The 23,342-nt window shown below is 45.7% G+C and overlaps 1 protein-coding gene across 1 annotated transcript in view; it reads left to right on the top strand.

The window, feature by feature from the left end:
- The first annotated feature begins 500 nt into the window (after positions 1–500).
- Positions 501–23,342, top strand: part of zbtb47b (zinc finger and BTB domain containing 47b) — a 90,131-nt gene continuing 67,289 nt past the window's right edge. The window contains exon 1 of the mRNA XM_084326494.1: positions 501–605. Coding sequence (XP_084182620.1) covers positions 603–605 — 3 coding nt within the window. The 5' untranslated portion in view covers positions 501–602. The remainder of the gene's footprint in view (positions 606–23,342) is intronic.

The raw sequence follows: 23,342 nt of genomic DNA, 5'->3' as shown, positions 1-23,342 counted from the left end.
TGCAGGTATATTTTTACTTTTTGACTATGAAGCATTTCACTGTAATGTACATGTACCTTATATGTGACAAATAAAACAGAATTTGAGCTATGCACTCATTAGATTAAAATCGGGGGTATAGTAGGGAGATGTCCTCAAACATACACCACTCTTTACCCAGACTGGCTCCCACCTCCGGGTGACGTCATTACAGCCCCACATGAGCGCACAGTTTGAGGAAGCGCGCTAATGATTGCGCCGATTGGCTTTGTTGTCCTTCGGAAACCGGCCGTGTTCGTACCGAAACATTGCTAGTACGGTAGTACAAAGAAATATACGACCGTCTCGCAACTCCTCGTTATACAGTACCATGTCTCTTTAAACCGTCTGACAAAAAGCCCATATGATCCCCGAGCTCCAATCACCAATTCCTTCTGCAAGAGCAGCCTCTGCATTTTTGTCTGTCTGAATGCTACTGTGGCACGGGGGGGAAAGGACCAAGGGTTAGGGGGGGAAACACTGAAGAAATGTGAAAATCCAACGATCCTTTTCATGGCGAACGGGAAACGGATGCAAAAGGAGTTATATCGGGACTCCTTTGAGCCTCGGAACGCTGGATCAAAATGGTAGGCTGCAGTGGAGCGCAGGATTTTTTGTTTATTTTTTTGTCCCTTCTTGGTCTCTTGCAAATTTGAGCTACTTAGCAGCAGGCCGATCAAACTTGCCACAGTTCTGCCCAGCAATGTTATCCTAGCGTTTCTTTTGTCTTGTCGGCGTTCTGCTTTCTGGCGTGAAGTTTGTAACTTGCATGCGGCACAAGTTGGACATCGAAGCTGTTAATAACAAGAATGCAAACGGCTACAACATAGTAGCTACATTGTTGCAGAGAACGAGTTAAATTATTTCATAGCAGGCTGCTTCAGCCTGTCTCTGCTCCAGTCTGATATGAAATCATTTAACTCGTTCTCTGCACCAATGTAGGTAGCTACTGTAGCCGTGACGGTGACGGGTGCATATGTGTGTACATGATGAGTAAGTGCACATTGGAACTCAATTGACCCCTCTTCGCTGCAGGAGAAACAACTTTGTCATGCTTGAATACGATACTATCCCCTCCTTGAATTTGGTACGCGGGCTGTGCTGTGCTGTGTGTGGCATCATGTCGTGTCCATAACTACTACACTGTCATGACCACTATCTGCTCAGGTAGAAACTGTGCCTTGAAAAATACGGTTCAGATTGCAGCCTTTGAACCCGTCAGCAGGCCTATATTCCTGAATTTAAAGGTCACGTCCTGTGATGGTGAAACAGTTTGTCTGGTGTGTTTGTAACAACTTAATAGCTTAATAATTATGTGACCGTGATTTCCACTGATGGTTAATGTCATGCCACTAGGTTCTCCCTTGACTTAAGTGTACATGTTCATTGGTTTAGACGTGGAATGGCACAGCCCCCCCCCCCCACGACTGGGTGATATTGTCAAAATATGATGACAATATTTGTCTTGGTTTTGACGGTATAACGATATGTTACGGCGTTTCGACTTCCCAGTGCAAATTACAGCACGATTTGACATATTTTTGTAATACTTGTCATGGTGCTTTTTAATTCAAAAATGGTATGTTTTATCCAAATCCTATCATATCCCAAAACCGTTGTTATTATAATACTGCTGCAGGGAGCAATTTTGATATTAACTTAAAAAGTAAAAATCCACACCTGCATTGATCGATTGATTGAAAACTTTATTAACAGATTGCAGAATGGGTACAGTACAGTACAACTCAATACATAAAATTGTTAAGGGGATGCAGACCTGAGAAAGACTTTTGTCTTGTTTACATCAGGGTCCCCTGATGTGCATGGATCCATGACGGTTATACCTTAATATTCACTATTACCTGCAGCCCTGCATGACACTTCCTCTCTTCATTACAGTAGCCTATAGGAGACTGTGTAGTGTGCAAACATAATGACAGCCGATGAGCCTAAATGTATACATGGAGAGCATGTGTGTGAGAGAGAGAGAGTCAGACAGGGTAGACTCTGGGGTCATTTTAGGATGACTCATTAGGAAGGCGTGTGGAGCAGGCTGCAGTGGTGAAGTAATCCCAAAGCGCGTTCACATCTGGAGGCTTGGGTTAATATCTGGGTCAGGTCAACGGGGTGAGTCCTGGTGCTCGCTCGGTGGCTTCTGGTGGAGCAGGAGAGATAGAAAGAGAGAGAGAGATGTTCGTTGTTGTTGCTATATATTTTTTTCTTTTCAATTACCCCCCCCTTCTCTTCTCACCCATACACGAGGGTAAGCTGTGATAAGCAGAGTGCACAAAGTGTACTGAGTTCATTCCAGAGGCAAATGAAATGTGCCAAATGCCGATGTTCATGGTCAGAGAGATGGTGTACCTTGGCTCTGTTGGTAAACACATGCCCCAGATCACTTCTGAAATGACTTTGTTTGTTGATATCGAAGGAGGAGATGTAAACTCCTTTTGGGTAGTGATACCCCGATTGCCCGTATCCCGTGAATTATTGCCTCGTTTGAGTAGCAGTAACATCCAAACTCTCTTCTGTTTTGCCCCGAGTGGAAGGTTTGGATGTTATAATAACCATATAAACACAAACAAATTTGCCTTTCACCTATGCACCGTAAACACATGTAGTTTGCAGTAAATTATTACGATGTCTTTAATGTTTACTCCCCTTTGATATCTGAATCCGTCAGCCAGCTCACAGCCTTTTGAGTAGCTCCCTCATGTTTGGCTCTGTGTCCTCTTCGCAGGGAGCTGGGAGTTTTATGTAACTGCCTATTCAGGCCATTCCTGCCTACCCTTTACTTTGAGACTTTCACACTGTCCCTGGATGCTGAGCATGGAAGGAGTTGGCTTTTAGTCCTTGTGACAAGACTGCAGCCATTCCACAGCAAACTCCAGCAGACATCCTGTCTGTCTGTCTGTCTCTCTCTCTCTCTCTCTCTCTCTCTCTCTCTCTCTCTCTCTCTCTCTCTCTCTCTCTCTCTCTAAACTAAAACCATAGGTGCCGCTACTTTATGTCTCTGAGATTAAAGCGTGTTAGACAGCAAGGTCAAAGCGCAACTGGCCTTATGTAAGCACTTTCTTTTTTCCTTGTAGCTTTAAATGGATGTTTGGAGTTTGTTTCTGGGGACCAAATTTAGCCCCCTACAAACAAATTACGGCCGCCTCCACAAACAAATCCGGCCCTCCCAAGTGTCCCGAAGAGTGTAAAAAATATTTGCCTTTGATTTATTTTCTAGTCCATTTGTTTAACGTCCAAGAGGAGCCTGAAGGAACTGCTATCTTATCATTTAATTGAGCTGTAATTAACACAACACAAGGATTCAATGTCCACGATGACAGAACTGGTGGCCGTATTCAAACTAATTTAGTCTCAACAACTGTCAAACTAAATGTAATGTGTGCAAAGGTGTTTAGAGCTTTTGGATGTGTGTGAGATTAAACCGGCATTGTTTTTTTGGTGAAGTGTCCCCCTTTAAGTGAAGGGAATTTTTTATTAGTTAGGGCTATTTTGAAGTTTCTCCTCTTCAGGGCCCAGAGTAAAAAGCCTCCCAGAGCAGGAGCACTGAACTTGGGTCAGTGACCAGGAACACTTGTCTTCATGACCTTATTAAAACGAACACAGCGGCTGACTCTAGATCAGCCCTCCCACAGTGTGAAAGGCTTTGTTTTGAAAGTCATAACATTTTCAATTACAGCACATAAGTTTGTCTAGGGAGAGTAGTCAGTGAATTTTTTTTTACCACAAATGCACTTTATTCAGATATTTATGAATGTCTTAGCTGAGCAGCAAATGAAACGACAGTCTGCTGTTATCAAACAGCTTGCGGCTTAATATTAGCGTTTGAAGATATGCCCTTGCAAAGTATTCTTGGGGCTTTTAACTCAATTTGGGACAATGTGAGAGTGAAACAGATGGGCATGAGTTTTAACTCCATTTTCAGAGAATAGTTATAATACGTCAGAAATAAGTCTGCTCTCTCCGTCTCTCTTCACATGTATGTTTTGGTTGTATATGCCTGTGTGTAGTTCTGTTCAGTTCAATAACATCATTATTATTATTATTATGTTATTCACTCAGTTATCAGGCATGTGTTTAGGTTGTCTACTAATGGTTTGATTAGGTATTGTGTTTGTAAATAGCTGTTTAAAAAAAAATGTATGGCATTTTACAATACAGAACTTTGAAAGCGTTTTGCCAAAAATGAGTTTTTATGCGTTTTTCTTACACACTTGGGTATACATGTACCATTTCCATAGCACCTACACACACCATACTTTCCACATGTATTCCTATATATACCCTGCATCTTTGTCCAGAGGCAGTGTTTCCCCTAGGATTTTTTTCAGGGGGGGGTGGTAGGCACCCCAAAACTACTAGTGTTGTCACGGGGCGCGCGTGTCACGGATCCGTGGTGTCAACAGTGTCGTCATAGACGCACGCAGTAAAGTTTGAATATCAACATTATCTGGCCATCCTCAGTAAATATCAAACTTTCCAAAGACCAGAGTTGGGACGGGCACCACACACACACACACACACACACACACACACACACACACACACACACACACACACACACACACACACACACACACACACACAGAAAGGGAGAATGGCTTATATGAACTATCCAGTTCATATATCAACTTATACTATCCAGTTCGTTTTTATATAATTTAGCTAGCTCGCCAACGTTACTGTGATTAAAGCTCACAAAAAAAAACTTTATAATCTTTTTTTTATTTTAATTTTTTCATGGGGGGCGGGGGGTCCCGTTGGCGGGGCGGGCTGCCCCGCCAATTAAGGCAATGGTAGGGGAAACACTGAGAGGGGTTTGTTGATATATCATTCATAGCCTGATTTATAGTACATTTAGACCAAAAAACCTGGCGAAAATAGTTTTTTTGACTGTAGACAGCATTTCCTGATTTATGGGATGATAAAAACACATATCCACAATCCCCTCTGGACAAAGTTCACTGTGTTATGTGTCAACATAATGAATTTTTTTTTATCTGGCATCATCCAATGTTGGTATTTATACCCAAACGTCATATGCAAATTAGTGCATATTTAATTAGGTAACCCCTATTTTGCATAAACATAAGGTCTCAGAAAACATGCAATACATTTTTTCTTAGTTGTTATGTATAGGGCTGACCTTCAAATTTTTTTTTGGAATTCGAAGCTTCGGGGCCGAGATTCGATTTTAATTAGAAGCTTCGAGATAAAAAAAAAATTATTATTAGACAAACAAAACACTTTGCTTTCATGAAATATTGTAAGCCGTCATTTGAGGCTTTATAAAAGCAGCACAATAAACACAAATCTGTCAGTGCCGAGTCCGACCTCATCTTAAATAACAAACAGCATTGCTTGTTGTAGTTAACAAAGAGAGGCAGAGTTGATTTAGCAAAAAAATAAAATAATAATAATAATCATAAAATATATGATTTTTTATATATATGAAAATATATATATATTTTTTTAATAATAGAATTTTATTTTCATATTCGAATCCCATGCCCATCGAACGAAGCTTCGAAGCTTTGAAGTATTTAAGACAGCCCTAGTTATGTACATAACAAACTGGGAAAGTTTCATAGTGATATCTATTCAAATATCTTTTTTGCCTATTCACCTGGCCTGGGGGCGTGAATATTAAAGGCAACCAACTTGTGTTTAGCGTTTCTCTGATTGGCCAATACGCCCATGTGACCACGGCAGCGCGAGAGCGCGGAAATAGGCTGTCTGTTGCCTCGCGCTGCAGCGCGGAAATAGGCTGTCTATTGCCATTCTCTAAGTCAAACTCTAACCTTAACCAGCTCCTTAACAGCGCCTAAACTTAACCCTTCTAACCTTAAGCAACTCCGAAACAATGCCTAACCTTAACCAACTCCGAAACAATGCCTAAACTTAACCGGCGAAATGAATGCATGTTAAAAAATATTGCCATTCTCTAAGTCAAACTCTAACCTTAACCAGCTCCTTAACAGCGCCTAAACTTAACCCTTCTAACCTTAAGCAACTCCGAAACAATGCCTAACCTTAACCAACTCCGAAACAATGCTTAAAGTTATGCCTAAACTTAACGGCGAAAGAATGCGAATGCACGTAAAAAAAAAAAAAAAAAAAAAAAAAATTGAAGGGAATCGAACTAGCCAGCAACGAGCCGTAGGATCCACAGCCATGCAGCGTTGCCAATTGAGCTATTTCTGGATACTGAATAAGGGGCGGTTACTGGCATATAATGCTGCCGCGACGGAGCTCTGCTGCTGCCGCGTCGCCGCGGGGGCGTGGCTAGACGCAAGTTGGGCGTGGTTAGACACAAGTTGGTTGCCTTTAATATTTAGGCGGCCTGGGGTGTCTCGCCTTAAACAGACAACATAACATATCAAAGTGCGTGACTTAAACTTAAACATAACATATATGAAAGTGCTTGACTTAAACGTAAAAGTCTCTTGTAACATACAAAATAACTCGAGTCAGAATCGTCATCATTTAAAAAAGTTAAGTAAAAAGTAATTTTTTTTTAAATAAAATAAATCGTCATAATTTAGAAATTAGATTATTTTTGATAAGAAAGTCTAGTGCTGGTTGAGCATATGCATACTTTATGTTGATGGGATTTGTCTATAATGTGGCCACAAAAATAGAAAGGTTTAGACCTATGAATCGAGATCGTGATTTTATTTCGATTAATCGCCCAGCCCTAATATGACCTATATATAATCGTATCTCCTGTGCTGGCACAAGCACTACCATAGCGTGGAGTGGAGAGATAACACACAAACACAATACATAAGAATTCATGGAAATATACAAAAAAAGCCATTTATAATTTTTGGCCAGTAACAAATCTCTCTGGCTGGTAGTTTTATTTATTTATTTATTTTTAATCTAAAGCTAAAAAAGGATGAGGATACTTGTTAAAAATTTGAAATATTCAATTGCAAATAGAATCGATTGTTGTTGATTTTTCTGGTAAATTAATCGTTTTGACGCATTCGAACCGTACACCGTTCGGTACGACCTCCACGGTTCGAGGCATGTGTGTATTGTTCGGTTATATAGCCGCAAGCTAGGCTAACGTTAAATTAGCCGCGAGCTAACTAGCGTTAGCCGCAAGCTAACCGTGTAAAACACAGCGTAGTGACTCAACAACACTAGTTCCATTGGTGGGGAAGGGGGGGGGGGGGTATATTGACGAGGCTTGACAACAGAGGTTCAAAGATAACTTCACATTTATTGGCTGTTTTATATGATATCATCAGGGCTTCTCGTGATTTTCTTCCGTAGCCTTTGTTTGCGAAGACCCTCTCTGATTGGTTTAGCTCCGAAGGGCTCTGGGATAGAAATGTCAGAATTGTACATATATATTCTCTGCTTCGAAGTGGTTATGCTTTGGCCCTCTTTCGAAGTGGGTTATGCTTAGAGTTAGGCTAACCCTAACTCTAAGCATAACCCATTTCAAAAGAGGGCCAAAGCATAACCACTTCGAAGCAGAGAATATTATGTACAAGGCGGAAGAGACCCTTCGGAGCTAAACCAATCAGAGAGGGTCTTTGCTGTATGCGGGCTAGCCAATCGGAGAGCGTCTTCGCAAACAAAGGCTACGGGAAAAAATCACGCGTTACTGTTGACTATTTACTTCCTTGTGTGACGTCACTTCAAATACGGCATCCAAGACGCGTGTTGCTTTATGACAGGTCATGAGTGCAAGAATGTGACAATTTGACCATGTGACCGCGGCAACGCGGGAGAGCGGCAGTGCGGAAATAGGCTGTCTCTAAGACAAACTCTAACCTTAACCAGCTCCTTAACAGCGCCTAAACTTAACCGTTCTAACCTTAACCAACTCCGAAACAATGCCTAACCTTAACCTTAACCTTAACCATGCCTAACCTTAACCATAGAAAGAATATTGCCATTCTCTTTGACAAACTCTAACCTTAACCAGCTCCTTAACAGCGCCTAAACTTAACCGTTCTAACCTTAACCAACTCCGAAACAATGCCTAACCTTAACCTTAACCTTAACCATGCCTAACCTTAACCGGCGAAAGAATACACGTTAAAAAAAAAATCATGTTAAAAAAAAAATTCATGGGATTCGAACTCGTCAACAACGAACCGCAGGACCGCTGCTATGCCAGGTGAGCTGAAGCGCCGAATGAAAATCATGGCGGATTCCTGCGGCGGTTACCTAATTCCGCTCGCGCTCTGCCGCTCCGCTCGCTCTGCCGCTCCGCTCGCTCTGCCGCTCTGCTCTGCGGTTGCCGCGCCTGCCGCGGGGCATGGCGCAGCCAATCAGGGAAAACGCGGAAGCAAAAGCAGCACTCATGACATGTCATTAAGCAATAGGCATCCAAGACACTCAAAAAGCAAAAGCGAGTCGAGTCGATTAGGTACAATGCAGTGAAAAGTGGCATAAGAGAATACTTCATAATGTTTCATGCAATTAAAAAGTAAATATATATTTAGTACACATGATTTATTTATTTTAAATAACACAGTGACTTTTCCTTTTTGATAAGAAAGTCTAGTGCTGGTTGAGCATATCCATACTTTATGTTGATGGGATTTGTCTATAATGTGGCCACAAAAATAGAAAGGTTTAATTATTTTGTTTGTTTGCACTAAGTTAATACTTTGACAAATGTTGCCTATATTTTTCAGTCAGTTTGGTTTTTGTGTGCCAAACATTATTAAAGGTAAACCTTTTTTTTAACCAAATAAATGAGAAGTATGTTTAAATCAGCAATGCCTCCCCTCTCTCTCCTAGCTCTAACCGTCATTGTCAAAATAATGTGCCTGATGTCAAATGGCCTCATTCTTTCAGTTTTTGCACGACTACGTCCTTGAGAATAACTGAAACGTTGGATTATGTTTAGGCTATATATATTATGCTGATGTATGGTATTTTTGGAGTGTTCAATTAAAGAAAACAACGTATACCGAACCGAACCAAAAACCGTCACACCAAAACCGTGATACGAACTGAACCGTCGATTTTGTGAACCGTTCCCGCCCCTAGTGTAATAGTGTGCTAGTGCAATAGTGTAATAATGTGCTAGTGTGTAATAGTATAATCGTGTAATAATGTCATAGTCTAGTAGCGTGTAATAGTGTCATAGTGTAATAGGAATACTGCAGGGAGATCTGCTTTCATTGGCCTATGTTTGCCCCGCCCCCTACACTTAAGCCCTGTAGGCTACTAGAAAAGAAACAGGTGGCCGCCTGGTGGAGATTTGTGCTCTACTGAGCACACCTTTCTAGTTGTGTTTGTGTTTCAATAGAGCCTTCTATCAAGTGTGTGTGCCAGAGTCTTCTCTCTCTCCCTCATTGATTCTGTTTTATTTTGAAGAATGCCCATATTGCAGTCTGCGATATCGATATTGCATTCATTCACACTGCAGTATCTACAGTAAAGGTATATAAATTCAGTGCGTCAGTTCAGCCCCATTAGCGCTCACTCGAAAACTGAACGTGGTCGTGACTGTCAGAGCATCGAATCACAGACTGCCAAATATCACAGACTGTCCATTGATTGGCTGGGAGAACAGTGTGAGGAATGGAAAGCTAATGTTCCACCTCCACCGGTTCCTCCGCATCCCCGCTGACCTTCTCCGCCAACATATCAATTCACTCTGAGACACAGTGTATCACCACACCAGAGAGATCCCGGCGATAAGCCTCTCTGTGGCGGCTTGTATTAGCCGCTGCTGTCTTTGTGTCCAGGTATGAAAGGGATAATGAAGATATCATAGCTTCATCCTCTGCGAGACCCCCCTGGGTCTGTCTTTTTCAGCACCTCCCCTGACTAGATGTCATTGTTCCTGTTTTGTTTCCCACTCTGCATCCACCGGCGTTCCTCTGCCCCTTTGTTCACATGGTGGATTTACTTTGGGTATCCCGCGGTATGCTGGTCAGGGGGACGGTCGTGTGAGAGTCGCCGTTGTCAAAGGAACCATGTGGTTCGTCAAACACCAGGAGTAGTTTCTGTCCGCTCAAAAAGCTCTTCCACCAGGGTGTTGTCTTTCTGAGATATTGGGGAAATGTCAGCGTTTTGGCAGCGACGCTGATGGAAGTCAATGAAGGCATGAAGTATGTCTCTGAAAACCCCCACAGTTTTCAATCGACTGTATAGAAGGACCTAAGGGGGCACTTCACGGAAAAACAATGCTGATTTATTTTTGCACATAATCTCACACACATCAACAGTTTTGCACACGTTTGTTTAGTTTGACAAGTTATTGAGAGTAATGTGTTAGAATATGGCCATCACATCAGTGATGTAATCAGGGACAGTGAATCCTTGTGTTGTGTTAATTACAGCTCCGTGAAATGATGTACATGAAAGAAATAGCAATACCTTGCCTTATAGGGACCGCTAGCTTCATGGAGCGTTAATAAACACAACACAAGGATTCAGTGTCCCTGATGACCTCACTGGTGACCATCTTCAAACAGCAAGTTCCCAATTTAAATATGATTTTCACAGGAATGCTTCATGTTCCTTTTGACTCCCACTTGAATTGCTAATACTAGCAAATGTTTTCTCATTTACCAATATCTCAAAGATTGAAACTCTGGCTTAGTTTTATCGGGATATGAATGCACTCTAGTACACGGTAGATTTGTGTGTGTAGCGTCGACCACATGTGGTGGCCAGTACTGTAGTGGTCCTGGAACAGTGCATTATGGCTCTAACAGCAGTTGTTGTGTGGAGCGGTGTACCGTGTTTGTGTAAGGAGGAGATGCCAGCCCCACAGGCCTTTCTCTCTTGGCCAGGAGTCCTGACTCAGCACTTCCTCTCCCAGCTTATTGGCCCAGACACACAAACTTCCTGGCAGATTCAGTGTGGACGCTCTCTAACCTCTCTGGCCCCGCCAGGCGGTACCTTTGATTCCCCCCCCCCAAACCTTGCTCGTAGTCGTCCCGGTTCCGATCAACACACAATCCCCCTCTGACAGGCCCATTCGGTCCCTGTCCCCCACATCCGAGGACGAGGGAAGCATCAAAAGGGACTTCGGCAAATCATTCCGCCTTCCCGATTGTCCCGAGTGTCTCTGGGATGATGCACACACTCGTGTTCTCGTCCTTATTTTTTGTTTGTGTGTCCCAATTTCATGCCTGGGTGAATGCATATCAGTTGTAGATAGGCTTGTCACCTGTGTGCTTGCATTTACATATAGATGGAAATGTGCTTTAGATCTCCTGGGCGATAGCTGGAGTAACTCCACGCAGGCCAGACATCATCACCTCTAGATTAACATGGGGAAAAGTCCTCGTCTTCGCAACGCGGACAGACACCGTCGGGGGGGTTGCGCTGATATTAATAACAACAGCGCTTAAGAAAAGTTTGTGGCGCTTAAGAAAGTTTGCAGCTGTTTTACCTGAGCTGAATAAAATCATAATATAAGAGTCATTTTAATTTGGATACTGATGGCACAATTGAATTGCCAATTATTATGAAATGGGATTGCTGTGAGTTGTATCTCGGACTGTTGATTCAATGTGCTTAGAGAACGCAAGCTGATACGGAGGTCAACATTCTGTTTCCATTTCCGTTTGCAGAAGGTTATCAGGCCTGTTTGTAGCTTGTAATGCTACCTTGCATCGTTGTCGCTGTTGCAAATGACTAGCTTTTCTCTTACGGTTTTCTATTGTAATGATGTTGTTGACCAATTAGTTATGGATAGAGTTGTTCCGATACCAGTATCGGAAATGCCGCCGATACTGCCTAAAATGCTGGTATCGGTATCGGCGAGTACACGTAGATTCTAGCCTCCGATCCCATGACGTCATTTATCTCCTGCGGAGAGTGAGGATTATAAAATGAACGTGTTTTAAAGTGTGATGCCGTTTGTCATTTTAACAGCAGATACACTTTGCGGATCATTGGAGTAGGGACCGGTATATCTGCAGTGCCGCAGCCCCATACTCATTGATTAATGATACTAATACTAATCTATACAATCACCTGTTGTTGAATAAATACCATTACTTTCTAGTTATTACTAAAAAACAGTATATAATATATAAAACGGTATCTGTAATAAATAAATAAATACAAAAAAGGTAATTTATACAATATAGTTTTTATTTTAATTTTTTTTTAATGTATGCACTGGTATCGGATCAGTATCGGTATCGGCCGATACCCAAAGCTTAGGTATCGGAATCGGATCGGGAAGGAAAAAATGGTATCGGAACATCTCTAGTTATGGATGAGTGTGACACATGCTTGCATTAATAAAAAATGTATCGATCTCATTTGAGAGTCACGTTAGTAAAAGCTTTCTAAAGTAAACCCTTCATCTCTTCATCTCTCACTGAACACCTTGTCTCGTGCAATGAAGAACATCGGTCTTATATATTGACATATTATCATGCTCAGGTTGGGTTCCGTCACTGTGTGGAAAGGAACCCAAACCTGAGCGTGACTTGAGAGCAAAATGGCCGCCGTGTGAACATGGTCAATAGCCCACAAGCAGCTCACTATCATGGCCTCCTCTGTTAAAAGTCACAGGGCATTTCTGACTCCATTAGAGTTGTACGTGTGAAACTTTGCACCCAAATAAATAAACACACACACAGAGCCGGTGCACTTTGAAGTATATAGCGATCATCTTCAGTACCTTTTTATGTGTAAAAAGGAGTGCTGTCCTAGACAGTAAAACATTGTGTGACCTCCGTGCCGAGCGCTGCCACCCGTGGCTGTTCCTCCCTGTTCAGGCAACGCACATTGATTTTTATTAGCTTTTTTTTCTTTTTTTATCATAGACCCTGGTGATGATCACTGCAAAAAATAAGCTGCCCAATCTTTAGTGTGATGTTTGATGAAGGGGTAATGCAACAAAAGGACAATGGCATATTCAGATCCCTTCTGTGAGTGTGTGCATGTTCATATGCGTGCGTGCATGTGTATGGGTGCACATGAGGGTGTGTGTCCAGGGCTTCATGCATGTCTGCATATATGTGTGTGTGTGTGTGTGTGTGTGTGTGTGTGTGTGTGTGTGTGTGTGTGTGTGTGTGTGTGTGTGTGTGTGTGTGTGTGTGTGTGTGTGTGTGTGTGTGTGTGTGTGTGTGTGTGTGTGTGTGTGTGTGTGTGTGTGTGTGTGTGTGTGTGTGTGTGTGTGTGTGTGTGTGTGTGTGTGTGTGTGTGTAAAATGCAAATTTTTGTGTGCATTCCATGTGGGTGTGCTCAAGCGTTGGTTTCCAGGGCTGCATGCATGTCTGCATGGGTCTGCACGTGTCAGTGTGTGCAGCATGTATGTGTGTCCTGTGTGAGTGTGCATGAGGGTGTGTGTGTTCTGTTCAGGACTGCTTGCCCGTCTGCATCCATCTGTGTGTGTGTGTGTGTGTGTGTGTGCGTGTGTCTGGCTCTGTACATGCTCCTTCTGGCTCAAGGTCAGTACTGGGGCTGTGTGCTGATTGGACTGGGAGCAGGGGAAGCCATGCAGACTGCAGACAGAAATCCTCCACAAGACGCCACACACACACTGACGGAGGGGCGGCGACCTTCCTCTCCATTCGAGGTGTAAAAAAAGAATGAGAGAGAATCGATGCATTGTGAAAATCTCACATCGGCTCGAGCTGAGGTGAATCGATAATAACGCATACTGTATGTTTATTCATAAAGCATTTGTAAACCTAATTCCTCTGGAACTAATAAAGTAGATTATTTAAAATTCTATATCTAAATAAAAAGTGACTAACTTAATTGAAATTGTACCAAAGTAAGATGTCGCGATCAAATCACTGCCAGAAACAATCAGAATCTAATTGGATTTGGATGGAATCCCATCCCTGCTCTCCGTACCAGCTCAGCCTCATGGCTGCGTGACATTTCCAACGCCTGAAGCCGCTGAACAATGGCCATCGTTCTCACTCTCGCCCACAGAGAAATATTTTATTTCTCCAATACCACATCGCTGGGGCTAACCCGTCTGTGTTTTGGCACCGACACCAGAGAACACACAGCGAGGACACACAGCAAGGACACAGAGGACACGCCGTCTTGTCATTACCTTGATGTCTTTTTAATGGCTGCATCTGATTGGAGGCTCCGAGACACGTCCCTGTGCGGCCCCCGGCTCTCTTCCTGCTGGGTTTAGTGAAGTATATTATGAGGTGATCGTCTATTCCGTGTTAGTACTGGTGTTAGTACTGGTGTTAATACTGGTGTTAGTACTGGTGTTAGTACTGGTGTTAATACTGGTGTTAGTACTGGTGTTAGTACTGGTGTTAATACTGGTGTTAGTACTGGTGTTAGTACTGGTGTTAGTACTGGTGTTAATACTGGTGTTAATACTGGTGTTAGTACTGGTGTTAGTACTGGTGTTAGTACTGGTGTTAGTACTGGTGTTAATACTGGTGTTAGTACTGGTGTTAGTACTGGTGTTAGTACTGGTGTTAGTACTGGTGTTAATACTTAACTGGTGTTAGTACTGGTGTTAGTACTGGTGTTAGTACTGGTGTTAATACTGGTGTTAGTACTGGTGTTAGTACTGGTGTTAATACTGGTGTTAGTACTGGTGTTAGTACTGGTGTTAGTACTGGTGTTAGTACTGGTGTTAGTACTGGTGTTAGTACTGGTGTTAATACTTAACTGGTGTTAGTACTGGTGTTAGTACTGGTGTTAGTACTGGTGTTAATACTGGTGTTAGTACTGGTGTGTTAGTACTGTTGTTAGTACTGGTGTTAATACTGGTGTTAGTACTGGTGTTAGTACTGGTGTTAGTACTGGTGTTAGTACTGGTGTTAATACTTAACTGGTGTTAGTACTGGTGTTAGTACTGGTGTTAGTACTGGTGTTAATACTGGTGTTAGTACTGGTGTTAGTAATGGTGTTAGTACTGGTGTTAGTACTGGTGTTAGTACTGGTGTTAGTACTGGTGTTAGTACTGGTGTTAGTACTGGTGTTAATACTGGTGTTAATACACTGGTGTTAGTACTGGTGTTAATACTTAACTGGTGTTAGTACTGGTGTTAGTACTGGTGTTAATACTGGTGTTAGTACTGGTGTTAGTACTGGTGTTAGTACTGGTGTTAGTACTGGTGTTAGTACTTAACTGGTGTTAGTACTGGTGTAAATACTGGTGTTAGTACTGGTGTTAATACTGGTGTTAGTACTGGTGTTAGTACTGGTGTTAGTACTGGTGTTAGTACTGGTGTTAGTACTGGTGTTAGTACTTAACTGGTGTTAGTACTGGTAAGTACTGGTGTTAGTACTGGTGTTAGTACTGGTGTTAGTACTGGTGTTAGTACTGGTGTTAATACTGGTGTTAGTACTGGTGTTAATACTGGTGTTAATACTGGTGTTAATACTGGTGTTAGTACTGGTGTTAATACTGGTGTTAGTACTGGTGTTAGTACTGGTGTTAATACTGGTGTTAATACTGGTGTTAGTACTTGTGTTAGTATTGGTGTTAATACTGGTGTTAGTACTGGTGTTAGTACTGGTGTTAATACTGGTATTAATACTGGTGTTAGTACTTGTGTTAGTATTGGTGTTAATACTGGTGTTAGTACTGGTGTTAGTACTGGTGTTAGTACTGGTATTAATACTGGTGTTAGTACTGGTGTTAGTACTGGTGTTAATACTGGTGTTAGTACTGGTGTTAGTACTGGTGTTAGTACTGGTGTTAGTACTGGTGTTAGTACTGGTGTTAATACTGGTGTTAGTACTGGTGTTAATACTGGTGTTAGTACTGGTGTTAATACTGGTGTTAGTACTGGTGTTAATACTGGTGTTAGTACTGGTGTTAGTACTGGTGTTAGTACTGGTGTTAATACTGGTGTTAATACTGGTGTTAGTACTGGTGTTAGTACTGGTGTTAATACTGGTGTTAGTACTGGTGTTGTGAAGGGCCAGATTAAACCGAATATATATATTTATTTATATATATATATTTAATTGTATTTGTATATTCTCTAATATTCCCTGATATCCCTTGTATATTCCTTGTACAATATGCATTGAATATCCATTCTAGCCTACTGAACATCCCATAATAGTCTCCATTCTACTATTGGTCGAGACCTTGGTGCCAGGCTGCCATACCCCTCAGACCCAGTTCAAACGTACCGCTCGACATGTACGAACAAGTCCTAGTTCCGCGTAGGAATTTGGCTACCGCACCACTAATGGGACTATTTGTTCATAGTGCGTATATATACTGCGCTACTAAAGTAGGACTTTCTTTTCAGTCCAGTTTCTTACCCTCCAATAGAGTCACAGACGTAAAGCCTCCCCGCGATGCCACGTGTGGGAGTAAGGCCAAGTTCGGCCTACCATCGGTATTGAGACATCGTGTATATTAATATTTGAATAGTCATATTTGGCACTATATCGTCGAGTTGGACGTAGTCTATTAAGCTAATAATAGTCTGTTAATATATAGTGCTTCGTGCGGTGAGAATACTACCGTAGTCAGTACCCCATCGTTTCGGGCAGAGAACTGGCTGCTTACCCAGGGTGGTTGACCCTATGTGAAGCTGCACCCGAGGAGCCCCAGAGCCGACGAGCGAGTGGACCTGTATACCGGATTATTCTACCGACGACAGCCCGCCTTCCCAGGCACGGATTATGCTTTGGATACTTTGATTATTCTATGGATAAAGACCCCCGACACTACCGTGTGTTGGAACCCCCCCCCCTGGAGAGGACGCAAGGTGAGGAGACGCTCTGCAAGACGAGGTCTCTCCACATCTCTCTCCCGTGGACCGGAGAGAGCCGGCCCACAAAGAGTCCACCTGCTTTCATCTGTGGTCCAAGGATCGCCGGCGCATTGAACGGCACTACAGTGGGTTCTCCTGGGATACCCTTGGCCGGACGAGGCAGCTGGATTCTACCCCCCCCCCCCCCCTCCTACTCCTGTCGGCTTACAAGCGACCGGATTAACCCCCTCTAGTGTATCCAGCCTATAATCATTAAAGTATCATTGCTGTTATTCCTTAACTATTCCAGGTCGTATATTTACCACCTGCGCCTTCAGAGATTGGACATTATCTATTGATATACCGACGAATACTCCTTGCCATAAAAGTGCATACTATTTCAATTCATAAATGTAATTAAGTGATTAAGTGCTTATTCTACACACCATCGCTGTGTAGGAAATAAAGACCTGTTTCTAATTCGTACATTTGTGTTGGATCCGTTTCATCTACGTGAGAGTGTTCATGATAATATATTTATGCCGTGTACTGGGTGGCCGAATATTAAGTACAAAGGTAGTGGTAGTAAGTATCATATCTAGTAATACAGTCAGGGAATTGTACCCCTCAGTTACAATTGGTCCTTCGAGCCGGAGGGTAATTAGTGTAATATTAATATAGTGTTATTAATATTGAAATGGCCTATGATGAACACTCCACGAAACGATCCTCCTAACCAACGCCCGCAGCGCGAACGACGGCTCCCTCAGTACTTAGAGGCTTACGCTGTCAGTCAACAACCTAGTCTTCTACTAACAGTAAACGCGGTAAAACTAGAAAGTAAAAGTATGTCTAACCCCAACGCCCAGACTACCCCGACCATAGAGGCCCCTACGGGCTCTAATGTAACTGACCAAGTTCACGGTGGGGACCAGTGGGAACCAGACATGACTTCACACCCCGCCAGTACTGAAGAAGTAGTCCCCGATGAGTCCCGGGAGGAATACAACGCTACCGAGAGAGAACTCGGCACGGAAGAAGACGGGGAGAGCACCGTGGAGATAGAGCTCCAAGGCTCCGCAAGGAGTACCCCGAGGGAAGGCTCCCCTATACAACCGCCTTCTCCCAGCGAGGCAGAGAGGACCCTACAGCAGGCCTTCCTCATCAGCCTGAACGCCGCTGCTGAACGCGACCGACTGCAGATCCAGCAGCGAAGCGAACACGAGCAGATACGTCTAGAAATAAGACGCATTCAGATGGAAGAGAATGTGGCCCGAGAACGAGCCGGTGCTCAACGGGACGCAGCGCGCGACAGACAGCAGTCGCAACTAATAGAACGGCTGATCAGACGGACAACACCCTCTCCCTCCGCCAGAGGCTCCAGGAACTCGTCTAGACACACCTCCAGGGCGGCATCCCCTAGCCGAGTAAACAACCCTGAACTTGACCAACAGACGAGGTCTATACCCCCCACAGACCACCTCCCCCCACCGGTCCAAGCGAGACCTAGCAACCGGGAAGGAGCAGCATATCCTGTGGAGAGGCTAAACCAGAGACTACAAGCACTGGATGACCTAACTGAAGACGAAGAGGAAGAGGAGGAGAACCGCGCCCGAAGACAGCACAGTACTCTACCGGACCAGGAGGTCCGGTACAGCCCAGGCTATACTCCCGCGGAGCTGCGCTACAGACCCCCGACTCTATACACGGGTGAGCACGACGCACGACCCGCACCGAGGAACAGCACCTGGACAAGCGGGCCATGGTACACTGCCGGTACCAGCCCATACCAAGGAGCGGGAGGAGACTCGCCTAGGAGGCCTCTCCCCCAACGCTCGCCGATGTATCCACAGTCAGCGTCATACATTGGCACGCCTATGGTACCCGACTTCACCCAAGAGAACCGGGCCCAGTATACAGAACTCCGCATGTGTCTGGAGACCATGTTGGTGGATGTATTGGATGAACGCCACAAATACGCCATCCTACTGCAGCACTTAAAGGTGCCCCGCGCACATAATATAGCGCTCGCCTACGCGACTTCCACCACCCCATACACAGCAGCGCTGGTAGCATTGGACCAGAGGTATGGGCGCATATGGGATTACGTGATCCAGGAGATCCGACACATCGACCGCTTACCCCCAGCAATAGACAATCGAGCACTGGACGACCTGTCCATCAGAGTGCAGTCCCTGGTAGGGATGTTGGGAGCGCAAAGAGAGAAGGGGAAGTATGAACTTTACGCCAACTCAAATGTGGAAAGGATCCTGGAGAAGCTGCCGCCCGCTCGTCAGGAGCGCTTTAGGCGGCAGAGGGACCACAGAGACCCGAATGGCCCCGAACCGAACCTCCTCGATCTAGCAGACTTCCTGGCGAGAGAAGTCAGCAGCCTACGGCTAGATACATTCGGACGGAGCACCCCTGGCTCCAGAGAAGGAACCAGACGACTAAATGATGGAAGAAGATCGGTGACTGTGATGCACCAATCGGAGTCAGTATCGAGCAGCAGGAGCCACAGTACCCCCTCCAGAACGGAGAAGTGGAAGATAGTGTGCCCCTACTGTGAGAAAGAACACTGGCTAGCGCAATGTGACTCCTTCCCCAAGCTGAACGCGGAGGAAGCAGGTCAATGGATAAAGTCCAACAAGCGCTGTTTTCGCTGTGCGCGCTCACACATGGCAGCCGAATGCCGCTTAAAGAAAAGGTGCACCAAGTGCGATGGAGCCCATCTGGACATACTTCACGACAGTAACAGACGGCGCCCTTCACCTGCACCATCCAGCCGCAAAGCGAGCGTCATGTACATCGATCCCGCCAGCAGCAGTGGAGCCCGAGTACTCCTAAAAGTAGTGCGTGTGACACTAAGCTACCAGAATAAAGTCCTGGACACTTACGCCGTCCTCGATGACGGGTCAGAGAAGACCCTGCTGCTCGCCTCCGCTGCGGCCCAGCTAGGGCTGCGGGGAAGCGAAACCCAAATGACAATTCGGACAATAAGACGAGATTTGAAGACGATAAAGGGCGAGAATGTCTCATTCTCTATCGCAGCAAGCGGCCAGCCTGAGCGACGGTACCAGATTGCAGACGCTTTCACCAGCCAAGAAATAGGACTGTCGCGGTACACATACCCCGTCGCCAAGCTGATGGAGAAATATGCACATCTGCGCAAGTTACCGATCCCGCTCATAGACAATGCTATGCCGACCCTGTTGATAGGCTCCGACCATGCAGACCTCATTGTCCCGATAGACCGGGTTCATACCGGACCCCGAGGCTGTCCTGCAGCAGTCGAGACCCGTTTGGGATGGACTCTCCAAGGCCCGCTCGCCAAATCTCTCAACCGAAGTACAGCCACTAGATGTCTCCACTCCCGAGTCACAGAGGGAGAAACCGCACTCCTGCAACACGTAGAGCGGCTATGGAGCTTGGAACAAATGCCCTTTAAGAATGGAAAGAAAGACATTCGCTCTAAAGATGACATTTACGCCATTCACCTCCTCGAGACAGGGACCAAGAGAGTCCCGGTCAACGGCGTGTTGAGATACGCCACGCCACTCCTGCGGCGAGAAGGAATGCCTACTTTCCACGCCAAGACAGACGCCATAGAACGGTACCTGCTGAACACGGAGCGGCGCTTAGCCAAGAACCCCGCCCAAGAGAGTGTATACCGCGCTGAGATTGAGAAGCTCATCACAGCGGGACACGTCACAAAGATGGACATTAAAGAGGCTGACCAGACCACTGAATCGTGGTACGTGCCCCACCACAAGGTCCATCACAACGGTAAAGACCGCATAGTATTTAACTGCAGCTACCAGATCGGATCCCAAAATCTGAATAAAGAGTTACTGCCCGGTCCCACACTCGGCCCCTCCCTACTCGGCGTTCTACTCCGCTTCCGCCAGGAAAAGGTGGCCATCAGCGGGGACATTAAAGGAATGTTCCTGCAGGTGAGATTAGTAGAGGCGGACAAGCCCCTGTTACGGTTCCTATGGAGAGAGAAGCCAGGAGATGAGCACCCAGCCATCTACCAATGGGAAGTCCTCCCCTTCGGAACGACGTGCAGCCCCTGCTGTGCGACATTTGCACTACAGAAACATGTAGCAGAGGACCCAGCAGCGGACGAAGAGGTCCGACGCAGCGTAAAGAACAGCTTCTACGTAGACAACTGTCTACAAAGCCTTTCAACCCAGGAAGAAGCCGAGGCTCTCCTGATTAAACTCCGCGCCTCATTGATCAAAGGCGGCTTTGATCTCAGGCAGTGGGCCAGCAGCGATCCGCAAGTACTGCGCAGCCTCTCCTCCGAGGACAAGGCAGCCAGCAGCGAGACCTGGATGGCTACAATCCCGGGAGAAGCCCAGGAGATGACCCTGGGATTGGTGTGGCGATTCAAAACAGATTCGCTTCACTACAGACACAAGCCCCTGACTACGGAGCAGGGAAGGCCGGCGGCGGCGCCGACCACCAGACGGAGTGTGTACACAACACTCGCCCGACAATATGACCCGCTAGGATGTATTCTACCGTACACCACCAGGGCAAAAATGATTGTACGAGCATTGTGGGACAAGGACCAGGGCTGGGACGACCCCATTCCCGCACACCTTGCATCCACCTGGAGAGAGTGGGAGATGGAGCTCCACTCACTCCCAGGCGTTAATATGCGCCGAAGCTACTTCCCACCCAAGGTGAGGCCAGAGACATGTAAAATGGACTTACACGTCTTCAGTGACGCCTCAGAGGTCGCATACGGATCAGTAGCCTACTTGCGGGCCCAAGACCAAGGGGGAGAGATCTACACAGCATTTGTCCTCGCCCGCTCGAGAATAGCCCCACGCAAGCAACAATCTATCCCACGTCTAGAGCTCTGCGCAGCCCTAGCCGGAGCGCACCTAGCCACGCTCATCCAACGTGAGCTCACCATACCGGTGTCTAGAACAATCCTGTGGTCAGATTCCACGACGGTACTCGCCTGGATCAAATCGGACTCATGCAAGTACAAAGTCTTCGTGGGAGTCAGAGTCACCGAGATTCAAGACTTAACCGAAGAGTTAACCGGAGAAACAGAGTGGCGCTACGTTGATACAAAACAGAACCCAGCTGACGTCATCACCCGGGGGATGCCCCTGGATGACCTCACCCGTCGCAATGTCTACAGTGACGGCCCCGCATTCCTAAGACTCCCGGAAGGACAGTGGCCCATGCCTATCCCGAGGGAAGCAAGTCCAGAGGAGGTGGAAATTAAGAAGTCTGTGTTCTGTGGATTGAGCACCGTAGCCTCCACCGACCCTAACATAAACGATTGCACGTCCATAGAGAGTGCACAACAAAGAACATTCCTGCGGTACCACCCGGAGTGCAAGTCCCCCGCTGATATGTCAGCGGCTAACTACGAGGAAGCAGAATTGCTTCTACTGCAGCGAGCCCAGAGAGACTCGTTCCCCGATGAATTGGCCTGTCTACAGGGAGGAAAGCCCGTCCCATCCGACAGCAGATTAATTCACCTGGCCCCCGAGAGCGACGCTCACACCCTCATCAGAGTGGGTGGTCGCCTACGCAGAGCCCCCAATCTACCGGATGACATTAAATACCCGATCGTATTGAACAGCCGACACAAGGTCACAGAGCTGATTATAAAGAAATACGATGAGGATGTACATCACGCAGGAGCAGAAAGAGTCTTCGCGGAAATCAGACGTCGTTACTGGATCCTACAAGGAAGAGAGGCGGTACGACGCTTCCAACGAACATGTCTAGACTGCCGCAAGTGGCGCGCGCAGCCCAGCATACCAAGGATGGCTGACCTTCCTCCATGTCGCCTCCGAATCGGTGACAAGCCATTCCACTCAACGGGTATGGACTGCTTTGGCCCGCTGCACATAAAGAAAGGAAGAGGAACCGAGAAGCGGTGGGGTATTGTATTCAAATGCATGACCACCAGAGCGATACACATCGAGCTTCTCCCGACCATGAGCACAGACTCATTCCTTATGGCCTTCCGTAGATTCACATCACGGAAAGGAAGACCGTCTACCCTATTGTCCGATCATGGGACAAACTTCAAAGGCGGCGAAAGAGAGCTGAGAGAGAGCTTCCAAGCTATGGGCCCAGAACTTAAGACCCACCTCGCTCCAGCACAGGTTGATTTCCAATTCAAACCCCCAAACGCACCCCACTTCGGTGGCACTTGGGAACGAGAAGTGCGCTCCATAAAGACAGCCCTGTACGCAGTACTTGGGGCCCAGACTGTGGCGGAAGAAGTCCTAATGACAGTCCTCACGGAGATTGAGGGAGTACTTAACTCGAAGCCCCTCGGATATGTCTCCAGTGATGTGGCGGATATCGACCCAGTTACCCCCAACACACTCCTGATGGGGCGGCTAGATCCCACATTACCCCAGACAATGTACCGGCCTGAAGAAGCGAACGGCCGACGAATGTGGAGGTACAGCCAAGTATTAGCCGACAAGTTTTGGAACAGTTTCCTACTGCACTACCTACCGTCTCTACAGACCCGCCAGAAGTGGGTAAAGGAGAGAGACAATTTGACAGAAGGAACAGTCGTCATGATTATTGATCAATCACTGCCCAGAGCTATGTGGCCGGCCGGCCGCGTAAGCAAAGTGATCACCGGTGCCGACGGCAAGGTCCGAGCAG

This window comes from Notolepis coatsorum (assembly GCF_963971535.1).
Source record: "Notolepis coatsorum genome assembly, chromosome: 12".
Lineage (NCBI taxonomy): Eukaryota > Metazoa > Chordata > Actinopteri > Aulopiformes > Paralepididae > Notolepis > Notolepis coatsorum.
Note: the sequence above shows the minus strand (reverse complement) of the source record. Positions and strands in the feature narration are given on the sequence as shown.